The sequence below is a fragment of the Primulina eburnea genome, chromosome 1 (assembly GCF_022965805.1).
Source record: "Primulina eburnea isolate SZY01 chromosome 1, ASM2296580v1, whole genome shotgun sequence".
Taxonomy (NCBI): Eukaryota; Viridiplantae; Streptophyta; class Magnoliopsida; order Lamiales; family Gesneriaceae; genus Primulina; species Primulina eburnea.
In genome coordinates, this window is record NC_133101.1 from 25,921,802 (window position 1) to 25,940,159 (window position 18,358).

At 30.8% G+C, this 18,358-nt stretch overlaps 1 protein-coding gene across 1 annotated transcript; it reads left to right on the plus strand.

The window, feature by feature from the left end:
* Positions 1 to 1,232: 1,232 nt before the first annotated feature.
* On the plus strand, positions 1,233 to 11,501 carry LOC140829606 (cyclin-H1-1). The gene is made up of 14 exons (XM_073192923.1): positions 1,233 to 1,335; positions 4,139 to 4,215; positions 4,350 to 4,400; positions 6,141 to 6,219; positions 6,331 to 6,449; positions 6,538 to 6,611; positions 6,875 to 6,995; positions 7,073 to 7,174; positions 9,452 to 9,460; positions 10,263 to 10,340; positions 10,596 to 10,654; positions 10,740 to 10,824; positions 10,967 to 11,055; positions 11,139 to 11,501. Exons 2-14 carry the CDS (start codon positions 4,156 to 4,158, stop codon positions 11,179 to 11,181), a joined length of 969 nt encoding a protein of 322 aa, XP_073049024.1. The 5' UTR covers positions 1,233 to 1,335; positions 4,139 to 4,155; the 3' UTR covers positions 11,182 to 11,501.
* The last annotated feature ends 6,857 nt before the right edge of the window (positions 11,502 to 18,358 follow it).

The following is an 18,358-nucleotide window of genomic DNA, read 5'->3' on the forward strand; positions in this document are numbered from 1 at the left end:
TATCAAAATCTCAGTCAATATCTTTCGAAAATCATAACAATTACAAAAATAGTCTATTATTTAATCTGACTTCAATTACATAATATCTACGGTAGCAGAAACATCATATCCGAATCATATTCGATTCTAGCAACATCATATTTTCAAAACATCTCAAAACGTAACACAACTTACGTCCTTGTGTAGCTCTTGGTGAGAGGAGCTCAAAACCGAAATCAGATTTAAATTCTGATAGACGGTTCACACGGAATCGAAATTTTAAAGAAAATAAAAGCTTGAGAATTTCCATGGAAGCTTTCGGTTTTCCTCATGCAATTCTGAATTTTTAAAGTGCACAATGACACGTTCAAGGGGTGACCAAGACAAGTGTCCTACTCAATTTTCCATATTTGCACTTTAGTCCCTCAACTTTTCACTAATTGTAAATTGTCCCCCGCTCAATCTTTTTAATTCAATTCAATCCTAAATAATTCCATTTCAATCCTAAATAATTGCAAACATCTTGGAATATAATTCAACACTCCAAAAGTTTCCAATTACATACCCTCGGATTAAAATAATATCATCTTTATTATCTCGGGCCTTACATGTATAGTTTTAAATATTATATGCATATCATTTAAATTAAATTACTATAAATAAAATTAATGTACGCATTATTTTAAATATAATCATTGTGTAACTATAATGACGATTATTAGTACACAATTATAATCGTCATTATTGTTTTAAATATTATATGTATATTTGCAAATGTATGCACACAACAATGAGTGAGTCTCATGTGAGACGGTCTCACGGATCTTAATATGTGAGACGAGTCAACCCTACCCATATTAGCATAAAAAATAATACTCTTAGCATAAAAAGTAATACTTTTTCATGGATGCCCCAAATAAGAGATCCGTCTCACAAATACGATCCGTGAGACCGTCTCACACAAGTTTTTGTCCACAACAAATTAAGGTACAATATGTAAGCATTTAAAGTAAAGTAGGATCCGTGAAATATATATAACTTAATAAACATCCGGATAGCAATGTCAGAATCCATGACAGCATTTTTCGGATTGTTATACTTTTGTAAAATTTTTGAATTTGTAATATTTTTATAATTTTTTATTTTTTATATATTATTTTTAAAAAAAGCCCTGATTTTTGACACTGTTACATATTTAAAAAATACTAAAATTTAAATATAAATAAAGTAATAAAATTTTAAATTATTCACAATTTGAAATTGTGTTATTTCTAAAATCGCCGTCGCACAGTATCTCCGTCGCCGCTTTCTAGCCCACTTGTTATATTTCATCTGCAATTCACTATATTCAAGTATCCTTCAAACAAGGGACAATAAAAAATATACGACTCATTTTAAATTTAATTGAATAAAAGGGATTTTGACTTTTTTAAATCGAAAAAAGGGAGTTGACTGCTGTTAATTTGGTGGGTTCATTTATTAGGTCATTAATTAGTTAATTAGATTTTACTTTTTTAAAAAATATTTTTTTAATTGATATATCCCTCCTCGATTTGAGTTTTCATTTATTCCCGTTATTTTTGTGTTCTTCACAACAAAATAATCAAAAATCATTTGAAAATTTGAAGATTTGTAGAGAAGTAAGTATATACTAGAATGATCTGTATCGCTAGATTTGTTTCAGTTTAGTTCTGATCTGATTGTTTTTTTAGAATTTTTGTGAGTGGAGTTACTGTGAGTATTTACAGTCGAGGAACGTGTTTATTGTGTGGGCCGAGAAGATGGATGGAGTGTGATTCGAGTATGATCGTATGTGCTAGGTCTGGATAGTGGAGTGTGAGTAGAGAATGTTAGTTCTGGCTATTATCTCGAGTGGGTCGAGGTGCTGCACAGCATGTGCACCAACCTGTGAGTCGAGGTGTGCATGTGCACACCTCGACCCACATAATAATTCTATATAATAGCATATTTTTTTAAATACATACTATTATCTATAATATAATAATTTTATCTATGTTTTGTAGGTTATGCCACTTGTGATCAAGAGAAGACGTGGAATGAAAAAACAAAACAGATTTCCATCTGTAAGAAAATTTGGTAAAAGATAAGATTGAATGATATGTAATTTGTTTGAATTTAAAGACAATCGATTTGATTTTATTAATATGTAATGTGTTTGTGGTGAATTTTTAATTTTGGTATGGGTTGAGTGGACGAGATTGTAATGTGTGTAGTAAATTTTTAAATTTGGGTCGCGCGGGTGGTAAATTGTTTCAATTTTGGGACGAGTGAGTCGAGTGATAATGTTAGAGGTTTGGTTTAGGGTTTTGTTTAGGGTTTAGGGTTGGGTCGAGTTTGGGTCGAGATGAGTCGAGTGGGTAGGAAATTTTTGATATTTTTGAGTTTTGATCATTTTATAATATAGAATTCACTTTATATATAATTAGAATGTAAATATATATAGATAATTTATTTGTGTAAACATTAGTTATATGCTATAATTTAAGTATGTTAGTTAAAAAATTCATAACAAGTAGAAGAATATATCTCTTATTCTAACAATGTGAGTTGAATTTATAATTGACTAAAAATCTTAACAAATTTTATAATTCCACTAAAATTCATAACAAATTTTATAATAATAGAACTAAAAAAAATTCATAAATTTCATTACATATTCAATGTAATGAATGTATATCGAAGCATATGAAATTAATGTTTATTGTATATAAACATTAACAAATTTTATAATTCTACTAAAATTATTAACAAATTTTATAATAATAGAACTAAAAAAATTCATAACAAATTTCATTACATATCCACTTTAATATAATGAATGTATATCAAAGCATATGAAATTAATGTTTATTGTATATAAACATTAACATACTTTATAAATTATATAATTATACTAATTTTTTTAATAATATGATTCTCGATCCATCAATTATAATATATTAAAATCTATATAGATTTTATAATATATTAAAATATATAAATATATATATATATATAGCTTTATGGGTCAAGAAGCCAAAATTATGCTTCTCAACCCATCTCGACTCACGCGACCCAAAAAATTGGTTTGCGTGGGTCGAGTATAATCTCGACCCAATTTTGTGACGAGTCATAACCTAGATCCAGTTTTGATTGAAATTGTTATAATCCATATCACATAAAATTAAATTATCAAATTGAGTGTACTGCACCAAATATTATATTTTTTTCTCATTTAAAAATGATAAAATCTTCTTACAGATTTCAACATATCTTGATCCTACAGTTAACTTGTATTCAAAAAATTGATTAGTTTAGCGGGAAAATAAACCTGTAAAAAAAACAAAACAAACAAAAAAATTTATTAGTTATATAAATTTAAAACAAAACAAAAATTATTAATTATAAAAATTTAAAATTAATGTATCGTGTCACGATCCATGAGTCGTAAAGTGGTCGTGAAATCCCGACCCCGGGTCGTGAAACACTTGTGCTTCACACAAGTGCTTCACGACCCAAAGTTTGGGTCGTGAAGCACAATTTGGTTGTGCTTCACGACCCAAATTTTGGGTTGTGAAGACAAGTGCAAGTGCTTCACGTGAAGCACTTGTCTTCACGACCCACCACACGACCCATGGGTCGTGAAGATTTGTGCTTCACGACCCAGGTCGTGAAGTCGTTGATCGTGAAAGTCGTGCTTCATGACCCTTAGCTTCACGATCTAGGGTGAAGCTCTTCATCTTGGATCGTTATCACTCTTCATCCTAGGTCGTTAACACTCACGAAACAAATAAATTTCATATCTCAAAATAAATTTCTTATCAATAAGTGGTTCTTTTGTTGGATTTGTTGCAGAGCAATAATTTGTAGACTAGTGGTTAATTATTAGCCAAAAATGTAAGGTTGGAAAGAAAAAGATTTTTTGTGAAGATAAAAAATGAAATAAGATCTAGGATTGAGTCGAAAAAGATAGAAAAATTGAGTCTAAGTAAGTTTTTTTATTTAATTAAATTATAAATTTTATTATATATAAAATTAAAATACGCTAATGAAAAAATTACTTTTTAAACAAATTTTAAACAAAAGATAAAAAAGTAAATTACATACACTCCTTTTTCTTTGATAAACTCTTCCGTCACTCCCGTTTTCGTCATTTTCCCCTTCAAAGTGTAAGAAATGGCGGATTTTGCAACTTCGACTCATAGAGCAAAGTGGATATTTACTTCTCAAGATCTCGTAACGTTGCTATTTTCTAAATACCCTTTAGTTTTTGTCTATGTTTATTGATCGGCTTCCCGTATATCGATGTTGGCCCCTTAGTTTACCTGAAATAAATTGACCCTCGGTATTTTTTTACTGATTTTTGGCAGAAAGACAAGTATAGGGACGCTAATCAGAGAGCTAGGCAAACGCTGGAAAGGGTATGTTTCTATGATGTTTTTGTGCATAAATGAGTGAAATGAACTTCCATTTACTTTTTATGATTGAGGGACATTGCAGCTGTAGATTGAAAAATATTTTTGCATCTTGTAGTTTCTTTTTTCTTTTTTAATGTTGTATTATAGAAGAAGGATTTGATAAATTCGTACCTGAACAAGAAAGAACTTTTAAGGTGTGATTGGAAATTCTTGATGAGGCAGCTGGGAAGTTTATGCGTGGAAAAGCTGCAACACAAATTTGGCCACCTTGGTTGGTAATTAATCATAACACCGAAGAAATCCCTACTGTTTCATTGTGCAGAACGTAAAGATCTTCGAATTTTAACATTGATTAAATGGGTTTGGTGTGCTGTGATTGGTTCGGATTACTCAAAGTAGATGTCCTTGTTAAAAACACGGTAAAAACGATGAAAAGTAAAAATGGGATTTGCTGAGTAAATATTACTCTTGAAAAACAAATAAATTTAATAATTGAAGAAAAAATTAATGAAAGATGGTCCTGAATTAATCTCCTTAGATTAATAATTATTTTTTATCCTATATTTAAGGTATCAAATAGATTTTCGATTATTTATGGTCTCATCACAAGGTTAGACAGCAAAGGTCTTTCTCAAAAGCAGGAAAGAGGACCAGAAGTTAGATTTTCTGGAAGAGCTAGCTTGTTCTCTTGTAATTTGTGGTCAGCCTTAGGTTTAAGTTCTCATAACTGGAACTTCCTAACAGAAGAGGCATTCCAGGATAGTATGTTTTTGATTAATGAAGTAGATATGAACAGACACATCAAGTTGATGCCAATTATGGAAGACATTTATTTATGTTACAATTTTTTTTTATTTAATCACAGGATTATATTTTTACATTGTTTTATTTTTTTTTTATTTTTTTTGTAAACCAGTTTATTTTTAGGCGCAAGGTTTGTATAGACTAGAAAATTATGAAAATGACGTAGGCGGATCTTACCACCTTTATGGCATTTCTTTACTAGTTAGTAATTTTGTAGATGAAACCAGAAAATGGACGAACATTTGTAAATGATTCTAATATTGGCAGTTTGTTTTACCATACCCTGACTGGTAGACTGGTAATAGTGTCCATGGCATAAAGGTGAGTCCTTTTATTACTACACTGCTTCGGCAGAGAATTTATTTTTTCCAACTGCCACCATTTGGTTATATATCTTCTCATTATCATCCTGTGTATACAAGAATATGTAGTTATTAGAAGTTATTGAACAGATTTACCAGAAAAGAATTGAAATTTTTTATGAATTATGAGAAAGAAACTGTAAAGATGCATTGAGCATAGTTTGTTGGGTAGGAAATGGGACATGGATTGAATGGGATAAGAGGAGGCTTGCAGTTGACTTGAGAAGTTGGTAACATCTTGTCAATTGAAAGAACAATGGGTTTCTAAGGTAAAGGTGACACTGAAATTTTAGAGTTGATTTACAGTAGTCTAGGTGGCTTGTTTTTGGGCCTACTAGAATTGACAATCATATTTTCAGCTATTCATAACGGTGTTATAACCTGGAGGGACGCAATAGCAAGGAAATATGTTTCTTATTATGTCGATGAAGGCCTGTGAAACTGATATTGTTTGAATATTCTGCCTTATCTTTCACTATTGCAGTTATCTGCTTGAACATACTTAAAATGTTATGGTCTCATGGTCTCATCAATGAATATGGTATTCGAAATGCTAAAATTTCAATACATTGTGAAGTATGGAGCAACAAGAATGGAAGTGGATATTGATGGGTCTTTATCTTATGTGGAACATCAAAATGATGTCAAAGATAACGGTAATTCCCTCATCTTGGAACAGGAACGTCTGCATAATTTTGTTTGATTACATGAGTGTCATAATCCTTGTTTTCATTTTCTTATTACAAATATTACTGCTGAAATTTTAGCTGAGAAGCATTCTCGAACGAAGCCACTCAAGCCTGAAGAAGAACAACTTCTGCGGGCATTCTATGAGTTTAAAATTCAAGATGTATGTGATGCGTTCAAGTTTCCGCGTAAGATTCAGGTTAGCTGCCATGTTTCTTGGAAATGATAATGATCAATAAGTTTTAAATGGAAACTTGTATTAACTTCAGTTTCTATTCGCTTTGCAGGCAACAGCTCTTATTTACTTTAAAAGATTTTATTTGCAATGGTCTGTGATGGAGCATCACCCAAAGAATATCATGTATGTCTTTTTATGATGATTTAGGTTTGGATTCATTATTTAGTGTCTTCTGGCGTCAAAGTTAGAAACACCAATATCAAATATCATGAACACACATCTGCATTGACGAGCATCTTTTTCTACATGCACTTGATGCTTTCAAATTTAGTCAATGCATGTGAAATTAATTGTTCTTTTTTCCTGCTGTGCTTAGCCACTTGACAATGGAATTTTTAATCACATAAACAGGCAAGTTAAATGTCTCACTTCGCACCCCTTTTCAGGTTAACCTGTATATACGCTGCTTGTAAGGCAGAAGAAAACCATGTCTCGGCAGAGGAGCTTGGTAAAGGTATCGAGCAAGATCACCAGATGATCCTGAATAATGAAATGTTGGTTCTTCAGGTATGGATTATGCTTAACTTCTTATTTCTTTCTATTGCTTTTGTCTTGTATTCATACATACTTTGATGTCTTTTCAGAGTCTAGGATTTGATCTTATTGTTTATGCACCGTATCGTGCACTTGAAGGCTTTGTCATCGACAGTGGAGGTTCGTTCGCAACTGAATTAATGATAAGTGTTGTATTTATACTATAATGGAGAGTTTGTTTCCTTTACTGTTGTGTGCAAAAATTGGAGGGGATTAAAACTTGAAAGAAGGCGTGGAATTTATGTGAAAGTTTTCTATGTTGATCAAAGAATCATTCCTAAAAATTATGTAGTTTGTTGAAAGCTGGACAAAACCACCAAAGGAAATATTTGTATCCCGCAAAACAATAAAATAAAGTTGGATAGTTTACACACAGTCTTGTCAAATATCCAAATAACTAACTTATTTGTCAATCCCTTTCACATTTGACGAAGTCCATGATTTTTAACATTCATGCTCAAGCTGGTGCATAGGTATCGATTATTCTTGACTTGTCACTCAGCTCTATAAAGTTCTTTTAGTTGCCTTCCTTTTAAGAATATCTTTCTCTTGTAAGATTAGTTGGAAGATTAGTCATGTGCCTGCAGCGATTCACAACCTTATCATTGATAAAGCGATGTCCTTTTCTTTTCTTCTCCCTTTTTGACTACAATGAAGCCCTTTTCCTCGGGTGTGTTCCAGATACCAAAGGATTCTGATTACTACCCTTTGATGTCTCTCTGTCAGAAAGTGCATGAATTGACTGACAACACTTGCAAGTAGCGACCTAGGTTATAAAGATCAACTTCTTTGCTTTTGTTTATCTCTTCTATTCCAAGGTTATGATTGGGCTTCCCTTATATGAGAGTTTCTTTTGCACCAAATCCATTCATAGTTGTCAAAGGCGAGTGACTCTCGCCTTAAGGCAAGAAGCACCACCAGGCAAGGACCCGGTGCCTGGGGTCATCCCAGGTGCATCGACTCACTAAGGTGAGCCCAGGCCTTGGAAGTTCACTCAGGCACGTCTAAAGCACGCCTTAGTGAAATTTTTTTAATCTCACCTAGACTAGCCTTGGAAAAGTGAATTTTTTTAATTACTTGTTTAAAACAAAGAGCCTAAACCCAAACCCTAGCAACCCAACGCTCCAACGTTGGAATCAGAAGAAGAGAGCGGGCATCTACATCTAAACAACCAGAAAAAGATCGATTTCACATATTTTGGATGGAGAAGAAGAAAAATTGATGTTGATCATGAAAATTATGAAGACCAAGAAGAATGCAAGTTCGAAAGTTCTGGGGATTCTGATGATTCGATGGAAGAAGATGAACTTGATTTGGATAATTGAAAAATTTTCTGTAAGGCGCGCGCCTCGCCTCGCCCCTCAGGCTTCATGGCGCTTGTGTGCCTCGGTGCGCTTTGCACTCTTGACAACTATGAATCCATTATATATATCTGTTTGGGAGATGGTGTTACAACAACAATTAAAAAACTGAAATTATTTTGCAAATGAAATTGAATGTTTTCCCAGAGCAAACTCTGTATAAAAAACCCTATCTAATAGCTAGTATTTCCCTGGCCTAAGCTAGTCACAACACTCAACAGATAGAATAACAATTGTTTTATCTAAAGGACCCGAGTTGCGAATTTGAGATTCTGTCATTTCAAATACACCCATACAAACTTAGTGTAAGCTGTCTTTTCAGCTCGCCATATGTTTGGGTAAATCCCCCTGCATTAAATCTTGCTTTCTATTGGTGACCACTCTTATCCACCTTGTATTTAGTAGCGAATAATATTTATGATCAACTACCCTCTTATCTGAGGTAAATCAATAATCTTCTGGGTACAATTTTGCTTGAGTGCATACATTTCTTCCCTGCTGGTTTTTCTCTCCTCTGAACTTTCTGAAATCTTGCGGATGTTTTAGAAGTAAGGACTTTGAAATATTGCTAAAAAAGGGCTCAATAATGTGGAGATTGTTTATCATAAAAATATATGAGCTGACCTCGTTCCTAAGTGCAATTGGATAGAGTTTCTTCAAGTGTTGGAACTTCTGATGGGTTCGATGATGATCTTTATAAGCTAATAGTGTCCACTCCTCCCTATATAGAAATTTTCAGGGTTGGAGCAACTTCTTGGTTTGAATACTCCAAAGGGCTTAGTGTTAAGCCCCTCTAATCTTTGTTGGAGACACCTTCGAAGATAAACGTGCAAGTTTGGACTATTAAATAGAGATTTAGCTCCTCTTGTTTGTTGTTTCCGGTTTATAATTATTTTACCTCTTCTACATTCCTCGTCTATATTTTCTCCTTCTCTGTTTTATTTTTTACATCACTGATATTTTTTCTTCAATTTATTGACTGTTTATGTTTGATAAATTTGCATTACATGTTGACAAAAATTCTTGCCCATATAGGAGCTCTTTGGGGAAAACGAGGGGCTGTTGGAGATCATAAAGGTGCCTAGTGAACTTGCCCATGTTTTTTTGTAAATGCACTGCACGTGTTTAACATTGGGCGAACAACTATAACTTGTATTCATAAGGTCGGTATATTTTCGACATAGTTCAGGTTAATCGCTGCCCTAGTGAATGATTTCTCTATGTTTGTGGTCATTTGACATATGTTATGTCAGTAATTTCTTTTTTCTTTGGAGTTTTAAATGATAATTTCATTTGGCCAGATTTCCATGTGTTACATTTTAGTAAAGTTTCTCCATTTGAAAGCTATAAATTGCTAAGACAGCTATAAATTGCTGATGATAGGGCTTCAAAGTCTGTGAATCAGACCGTTGGCGGCTGATGCACTCTATGAATTTGTTTGAGTTTTTTTTAGGGTATAAAACAAGTGTCTTTGTGGTGCTGAGTATGTTATGAAGGGAAATGGCGTAGTGTCCGATGTGGTTGGGTGCTGTGGCTTTTCTTGTCGAGTTTGTTCTGCTGATGAGATGAGCAATGCATATGGCATGGGGTTTTGTCCACCTCTGTGGAAGTCTAAGATTCTAATGAAATGCTATTCCACGGTTCTAAGACATTTATGTTAGATGTTGAGCTTTTCACTTCAAACTTCATAGAGCATCTTATTATATACATGGGCTGGTGAATGGACCATAATCTACATGAAATAAAATAAATATCCTTCCTCCACAAACTAAAAGCATATCTCCCCATCTGACTCGATACCCTCTCCTTCAAATTTTGTATGGAGATTTAAGTGCTACAAACAAATGTAGTTTGTTGAATTTGTGATTATTTGCTGCAGGATTTGCGTGAATCTGCTACAGCAGAAGTAGATAAAATTATGCGGACAGATGCTCCGCTGCTATTTCCACCTGGACAGGTATTATTTTCTGAATGCGAAGTATTTTCTGTCATCCACTTTCTTGTTTTCCCTATCGATATCGTGAAGAAATTTATAAACTTTGAACTTTAATAAAAGTCATCTTCAAGGTATTTTGTGCGTTGTCGGGATCTTGTCCGGATCTTATCTCCATCATTTTCTTGTCGCGTTTGTTTGGGCCTCATTCTTTGTTTGTTGATGATTCCATATTTGCATTCAAGCTCTGGAGTTTTGACTTTCTATTCGCACGTGCAGCTAGCATTGGCAGCTTTGCGCAAGGCTTCCAGTTATAATAAATTTATCGACTTCGAGAGGTTTGAATACCACCAACCTTTAAGTTAGTATGCAACTCAGTGACCATTTCTGGTATGATAAATCTGTGGATCAAACCTTTTGCAGATACCTAAAAAGCATGCTCTCGAGGTACCATCCTTCTCATGCCATTTCTGAGCTCAACCTTCGCTTGAGCGAAATTGATACACTGGTATACTTATTTTTCTCCTTCCTCTGTGACGTGATGGTAAAAATTTATCACAAGTTTAGATAGATGGTATTTACAATGATTAATATCTTATCTTTGTTTTCTCACCACTCCGAGGAGCTTAAATTAACTGTTTGTACTCCAGATTGATACACTTGAGACCCCTACCTCCAAAGATGTGAAGCACATTGATCGTAAACTCAAATCGTGTTTGGATCCAAGTTCACACGACAAGTACTTGCTAAACATTGCACCCTTCTCCCACTCCTCCTCCTCTACCACTATCTTGTGTTAAAAGCATGCTTTCTTCCATGCAGGACTAAGAAACGGAAGCACAAATCAAAGGAGAGTTCAACTTAAATTATTGTATTTATGTTGGAGGCTACATTTACCGCGGTATCACCTGTCTAGTTGTACATTTTTTTGACTTGGATTGTTGTTATTCTGTTGTAGTTGTGTCGGGCCGGCACATAGGAGTTATATCGTTTTCGAGCCAATGCGGCTCTAGTTGTTGATGGATTCATGTTATGGTGTGATAATCTGAGTGTAGAATTTGGTTATCGTTTGTTTGGGGTTTTCCGGTTTGTCATTTTTATTTAGTGGTCATGCCGAATTTTTTACTAGGCCGGAAGAATATTTTAACTCACTTTCCAATTACATGATTAATCTAAATTGTGTGTGTTAACGGCTCTCACAGACATGTATACATGCTTGTTCAGACCACAAAGCGCAGAGTATTAAGAAATTCAATTGAATGATAAGGTGAAATTGATAACTCAAATATTTCCAATCTATTTTAAATACTACACGTCAGTTTTTAAGAAGTTTAATTTAATAGAATAAAATAACGGTAAATTTAAGAAAAATGTCTATATACTTATAGTTTTAATCCTTATAAGGTAAAATTTACATTTTTACTTTTTATTATTTAAATAAATATATTATTTTATTCACAAACATTACATGTGTCTTTTTCATTTAAATATAATTTTTAAAAAATATTGTTTCTCAATTATATGGATTAAAAGTAAATACTTATTTTGACATACAAAGTACTTATTATGGGGTTTCAGATACTTGATTTCGCTCTTTGAATACTTCAAATATATAAGAAAATACTATATTTTCGAGCATTGACCATAAATTCAGTCGTTGTTGGTCTTTTCATGAAAAATATATTAGGATGACTTATTCATGTCATTTTATTTTTTTTAAAAGAAATATAGGTCATCACTCGTCATGAAATAAGATTAAATATTTATTTTGACCTACAAAATACCTATTTTATAGTTCCAAATGCTTGATTTGACTCTATAAATACTCCAAATGTGTAATAAAATACTATATCTTCGAGCTATCACAATAAATTCAATAATTGTTGGTCTTTTAATTGGAAATGCATTAAGATGACTTATTCATGTCATCTAATTTTTGAAAAAAACACAGTTTCTCACTCGTTATTGAATTAGAAAAAAGTACTTATTTTGATCGATAAAATACATATTTTGGGGTTCCAAATATTTGATTTGGTTATTTGAATACTTCATATGTGTAAGAAAATACTTAAGTTTCAAGTAATATTAAGTGACTTTTGATGGTGTCATTTGTGAAGTTAAAATGTGATACTTAAATTGGTACAAAGAGTATCTAATTGGAGTCTATAAATAAATTATTTTACCCCGTAAATACTCATATCCAATTATTTGAGGATGCCAAAATATAATTTGAAGTTAATATTAAGTGACATCGATGATGAAATTCGTGAAGTAAAAATGTGATACTTAAATTAATACAAATAATATATAATTCGAGTACACAAATACTTGATTTTACCTTCTAAATACTCAAATTCGATTGAGTATGTCAAAATATATAGTTCGAAGATAATATTGAATGCTCTTTGATGATGAGATTTGTGAATAAAAAACGTGTTACCTAAATTGATACAAATAGTACCTAATTTGGTTTCACTTATACTTGATGTACTCTTTTAAGACTCAATTTTGATTATTTTTGGATATAAAAAATATAGTTTCAAGTAATATTGAGTTACTTGATTTCGTAAATGAGATACTCACAATATGTATTAAAATACTGGATATTCGAATAAAAAACGTAAGTTCACCAAGTGTTGATATTTGTATGGAGATACATTTGGATGGCATATTCATCTCATTTAATATTTTTTTTAAAAAAAACAAAACAAATTCACGACTAAGCATTAAACTTTTAAAGTACTTATTTTTACTTGATAAATACCTAATTTGAGTTTGTAAATACTTGATTTCGTAAATGAGATACTCACAATATATATTAAAATACCGGATATCCGAATAGACAACGTAAGTTCACCAAGTATTGATATTTCTATGGAATAAGCATTTGGATGACATATTCTTCTCATTAATATATTTTTTTGTAAAAGAAAAAACAAATTCCTAACTAAACATGTAAATTTTAAAGTACTTATTTTATTTGAGAAGTACCTAATTTGAGATTGCAAATATTTGATTTGGTACATGAGATACTCATAATATGTAATAGAATACAGGATATTCGAATATGCAACGTAATCTCACCAAGTGTTTATTTTTCCTTGGAAGATGCATTTAGATGACATATTCATCTCATTTAATATATTTTTTTTGTAAAAAAAAAATTCCCAGCTAAGTATTTAAATTTTAAAATACTTAGTTTTACTTGAGAAGTATCTAATTTGAGTTTGTAAATAATTGATATCTTGAATGAGATACTTACAATCTGTATTAAAATACTGGATATTCGAATAGGCAACATTAATTAACCAAGTGTTGTTCTTTTCATGGAAGATGCATTGATACGAAGAGTATCTAAATTGGTGAAGTTAAAAATATGATAGCTAAATTGGTACAAAGAGTATTTAATGCGAGTTCGCAAATACTTGATTTTACCATTAGATACTCAAATTCGATTCGATTATTTGATGATGTCAAAATATATAATTTGAATTCAATATTAAGTGATCTTTGATGATGAGATCCGTGAAATAAAAATGTGATACATAAATTGTTAAAAGTATTACATAATTAGATTCTACTGATAATTGATTTTATCATTTAAAAACTCAAATTTGATAATAAGTATAATGAAAGAATATTGATACATATAATAAATGATTACCAGTAAATATTATGAATGAATACTAATATGGATGATATCAAATGAAGTATTGTCTTGTCATTTAATGAATACCAACAAGTATTGTGAATGAATATTAATGATATTATAAATTAATACGCATAAGTATAAAGAAAAAAATACTAATAAGTATAATGAATAATTACCAATAAGTATTATGTCAAATAAGAATAATTGTCAAATAAGTCATTCAATGAATATCAAAAGTATTGTCAATTAATACTGATGAGTATTTTATAAATCATTAATTCAAAAATCGATAGAAATGCTTAAAATGCAAACTTCAAGCTCATTTACGAACTATGTTCATAATGCATCTCCCAATTAGTCCATGATGAATAATGAACTGTGTTTATTTATTTAAATGACATGAATAAGTAGCCTAATAAATTTTCCATGGAAAGATTGTAGATTCGAATATCCAGTATTTTAATGCATATTGTGAGTATCTTATTTACGAAATCAAGCATTTGCAAACTGAATTAGATATTTCTCAAGTAAAACTAAATACTTTAAAATTTTCATGCTTATTTGATAATTTTGTTTACCAAAAAAATATTAAATAAGATGAATATATAATCCAAATGCATCTTTCATGGAAAGATCAATACTTGGTGAACTTACGTTTGCACATTCGAATATCAAGTAGTCTATTTATATATTATGAGTATCTCGTGTACCAAATTAAGTATTTGCATTATGAAATTAGGTACTTCTCAAGTAAAATTAAGTACTTTTAAATATTCATGCTTATTTGAGAATTTGTTTTTTTTTTAACAAAAAAATATTAAATGAAATGAATATGTCATCCAAATGCATATTCCATAGAAAGACCAACACTTTGTGAAATTAAGTTTCATATTCGAATATCCAGTATTCTATTACATATTATGAGTATCTCATGTACCAAATCAGGTATTTGCAATATGAAATTATGTACTTCTCAAGTAAAACTAAGTACTTTAAAATTTTCATGCATATTTGGGAATTTGTTTTTTTTTTTTACAAAAAAATATATTAAATGAGATAAATATGTCATCCAAACGAATCTTCCGTGGAAAGCAAACACTTGGTGAACTTACGTTGGATATTCGAATATCCAGTATTCTATTACATATTATGAGTATCTCCTGTACCAAATCGAGTATTTGAAAACTCAAATTAGTTACTTTTCATCCAAATGCATATTCCATGAAAATACCAACACTTGGAGAATTTACATTACCTGTTCGAATATCCAGTATTTTATTACAGATTGTGAGTATCTCATTTACGAAATCAAATATTTGTAACTCAAATTAGGTACTTCTCAAGTTAAACTAAGTATTTTAAAATGTTCATGCTTATTTTAGAATTTGTTTTTTTACAAGAAATATATTAAATGAAATGAATATGACATCCAAATGAATTTTACATGAAAAGTCAACACTTGGTGAACTTACGTTGCATATTTGAATATCCAGTATTCTATGACATATTATGAGTATCTTCTATGTAAAATCAAGTATTTACAAACTCAAATTAGGTACTTCTCATCCAAATGCATATTCCATAGAAATACCAATACTTGAAGAACTTACGTTGCCTATTGAAATATATAAACATATTGTGAGTATCTCATTTACGAAATCAAGTATTTATCAACTCAAATTAAGTACTTCTCAAGTAAAACTAAGTACTTTAAAATTTTCATGTTTATTTTAAAAAAAAAATTTAACAAAAAAATATATTAAATGGATGAATATGTCATCCAAATGCATTTTCTATTGAAATACCAATACTTGGTGAATTTACTTTGTCTATTCGAATATCCAGTATTTTAATACATATTATGAGTATCTCATTTACGAAATCAAGTATTTGCAAACTCAAAATAGGTATTTCTCAAGTAAAACTAAATATTTTAAAATTTACAGACTTAGTTTGGAATTTAATTTTTTTTACAAAGAAATATTAAATGAGATGAATATATCATCTAAATATACCTTTCATGAAAAGACAAATAATGACTGAATTTATGGCGATCTTCGTATTTTCTGATCTTCATATTTTCTTACACATTTGGAGTATTTAAAGAGTCAAATCACGTATCTGGAACTTCAAAATAGATACTTTATAGGTCAAAATAAGTACTTAATCTTATTTCATGATGAGTGAGCAACTATATTTTTTAAAAAATAAAATGACATGAATAAGTCATCATAGTGCATTTTTAATGAAAAACCAACAATGACTGAATTTCTTGTTGTTTTTCGAATATATAGTATTTTTTTACACATTTGGAGTATTCAAATAACAAAATCAAGTATCTAAAACCCCATAATAGGCACTAATATTTTGGTAGATGGAAAACACACAATTAATTTGGTGGATAAAATTATAAATTTATTTAAATAATAAAAGGGCAAAAATGTAAATTTATCTTTGTAGGGAGCTAAAACTAAGTTTGTAGAGTTTTCAGGTATTAATTTGTAAACAAAATCATCTAGGTACTGAATCTTAAACAAAAGATGTACAGAGGTATTTTTTTAAAATTTGCCCATAAAATAATTTGTTAAACATCTTGGAAATTAGTTCCATGTTTTGGATATACCATGAATTCTATTGATTAAATTCCTAATCGATATGCGTATTTTAAATAAATAGATATCAAAATTTTAATTCAAATCCATTATTTATATTTAGGCAAAGATTTTAGCTAGCATTTCAAATTCCTCCTATGTCTGTAATGTATCATTCGTATGTTTTGAAAGGATTTCAAACTTCATGTCATTTTAAAATTAGGATTTTTAATTTTTTTGATTTTAAATATATCTTTAAATTCCAATACATCAATATTCCTAATGTAGCCTAAATTTATTGTTATGAAAATGATCTTTTATATAATAGAAAGTAAAGTATTTTTGTTGAAAATAAGATTTGAAAATATTGAAAATTAGTGTGTGATGATGTAATTATTTTCAAAGAAATTCTATAAATAGGTCTCTCAATTTATGAAGAAGATACATAATTGAGTGGAGAAAATTTTATAAAGTGTGTATTTTAATATATTTTGTGAGTTTAAGAATTTATTTTTTAGCGTAGATTTTTATTTTTAACACGTTATCAACACAAAACTCTAAGGTTCTCCATATTTTTCCAATCTCCAAAACACAAGAAAAAGGTAACAATATTCAAAAGTAAGAATATTAATTTTATTGTTTATTTATTATGTATATATTTAATATATAATATCATGTTATTATATAAAAGGAGTCTACGACACCTCATTATAATAATGTGATATGATTATATTATTACACTGTTTATATATTTTTATTGTGTTATTGTTTATGAAACGCCCGAAAATCCAAACACACTAACCACATGCATGCATGAAAATTTATTTGAAATTTATCTAAATGAGTGGTCTAGATGCATGTTTAGGTATTGACATGATTTAATGATTATTTGACCGAATGTTATGAATATGAACTTTCTGTGGTCGAATACGCGATGAACGGTGGAAGGCGAGAGAATCGGAGACGATTTTAATAAGTTTCTACTTTTAGAAAGTTATAAATAAAAACTCTATATTTAGTAAGTCCAAATTAGGAAAGCGGCAATCTATTTATAATAAGGGACGAATTTAATCCTAAACAAACTTTTGCTAGAAAATGGGTAGTTTCAGGCTTTCGATACTAGAAACGACTAGCACCGAATATTTTGTCAATATTGTTGGGACTTTTTAGTATGATTAAATAGTATTTAATTAATTCTTTATTGGGCCTAGATTAGCAAGGATTTAATTAATTAGGGCTCTTAATGTAAACTAAACACACTAATAGCTAATTAAATAGAAATATACCCACCCTACACCCTAAACTACACGACACTCACACATTCAGCGCACACACACACACACTAGGGACTCTAGTGGCCGAGACATAGAGGAGAGGAAGGAAAGTAGTTTCGTGTCTCATTCGTCTCTCGTCGCGCCGTCGCTTGTATTCTGTAAGCGTAAACAATCAAGACATGTTTGTCAAACCCTTTTTCATGCACAATTCAATCCATAATAGCTTGTTTGATAGAATGGAGCTAATGAGTAAGGAATCCGTAAAGAAAGAGTTCCTGAGTTAGGAGCTAAAGCGAACCAGCCTAGTAGCGGGGCCTTCTTAAAAGAGTTAAATGAATAAGAGAAAGGATCCTTGGGTAAGGAGCCTGACCGATAAGTCAGCTCTTTAGATAACTGCCGTTTTACTATGTCATTTAAGTCAATTACTGGTAGTATGTACCCAGTATGGAGCCATCGTTCTTCAACTCGCTGCCGAACGGTGTTTATCGGCGGAAAGACCACAAACAGATAGCTCTTAGCTTTCCC

What these genes read in the sequence shown, in the direction of transcription:
- LOC140829606 (XM_073192923.1), top strand. Translation starts at nt 4,156, where the DNA reads ATGGCGGATTTTGCAACTTCGACTCATAGAGCAAAGTGGATATTTACT. An exon ending in CATCACCCAAAGAATATCAT is followed by an intron (nt 6,612 to 6,874) that starts GTATGTCTTTTT and finishes ACCCCTTTTCAG; the next exon opens with GTTAACCTGTATATACGCTG. An exon ending in TGCTATTTCCACCTGGACAG is followed by an intron (nt 10,341 to 10,595) that starts GTATTATTTTCT and finishes TCGCACGTGCAG; the next exon opens with CTAGCATTGGCAGCTTTGCG.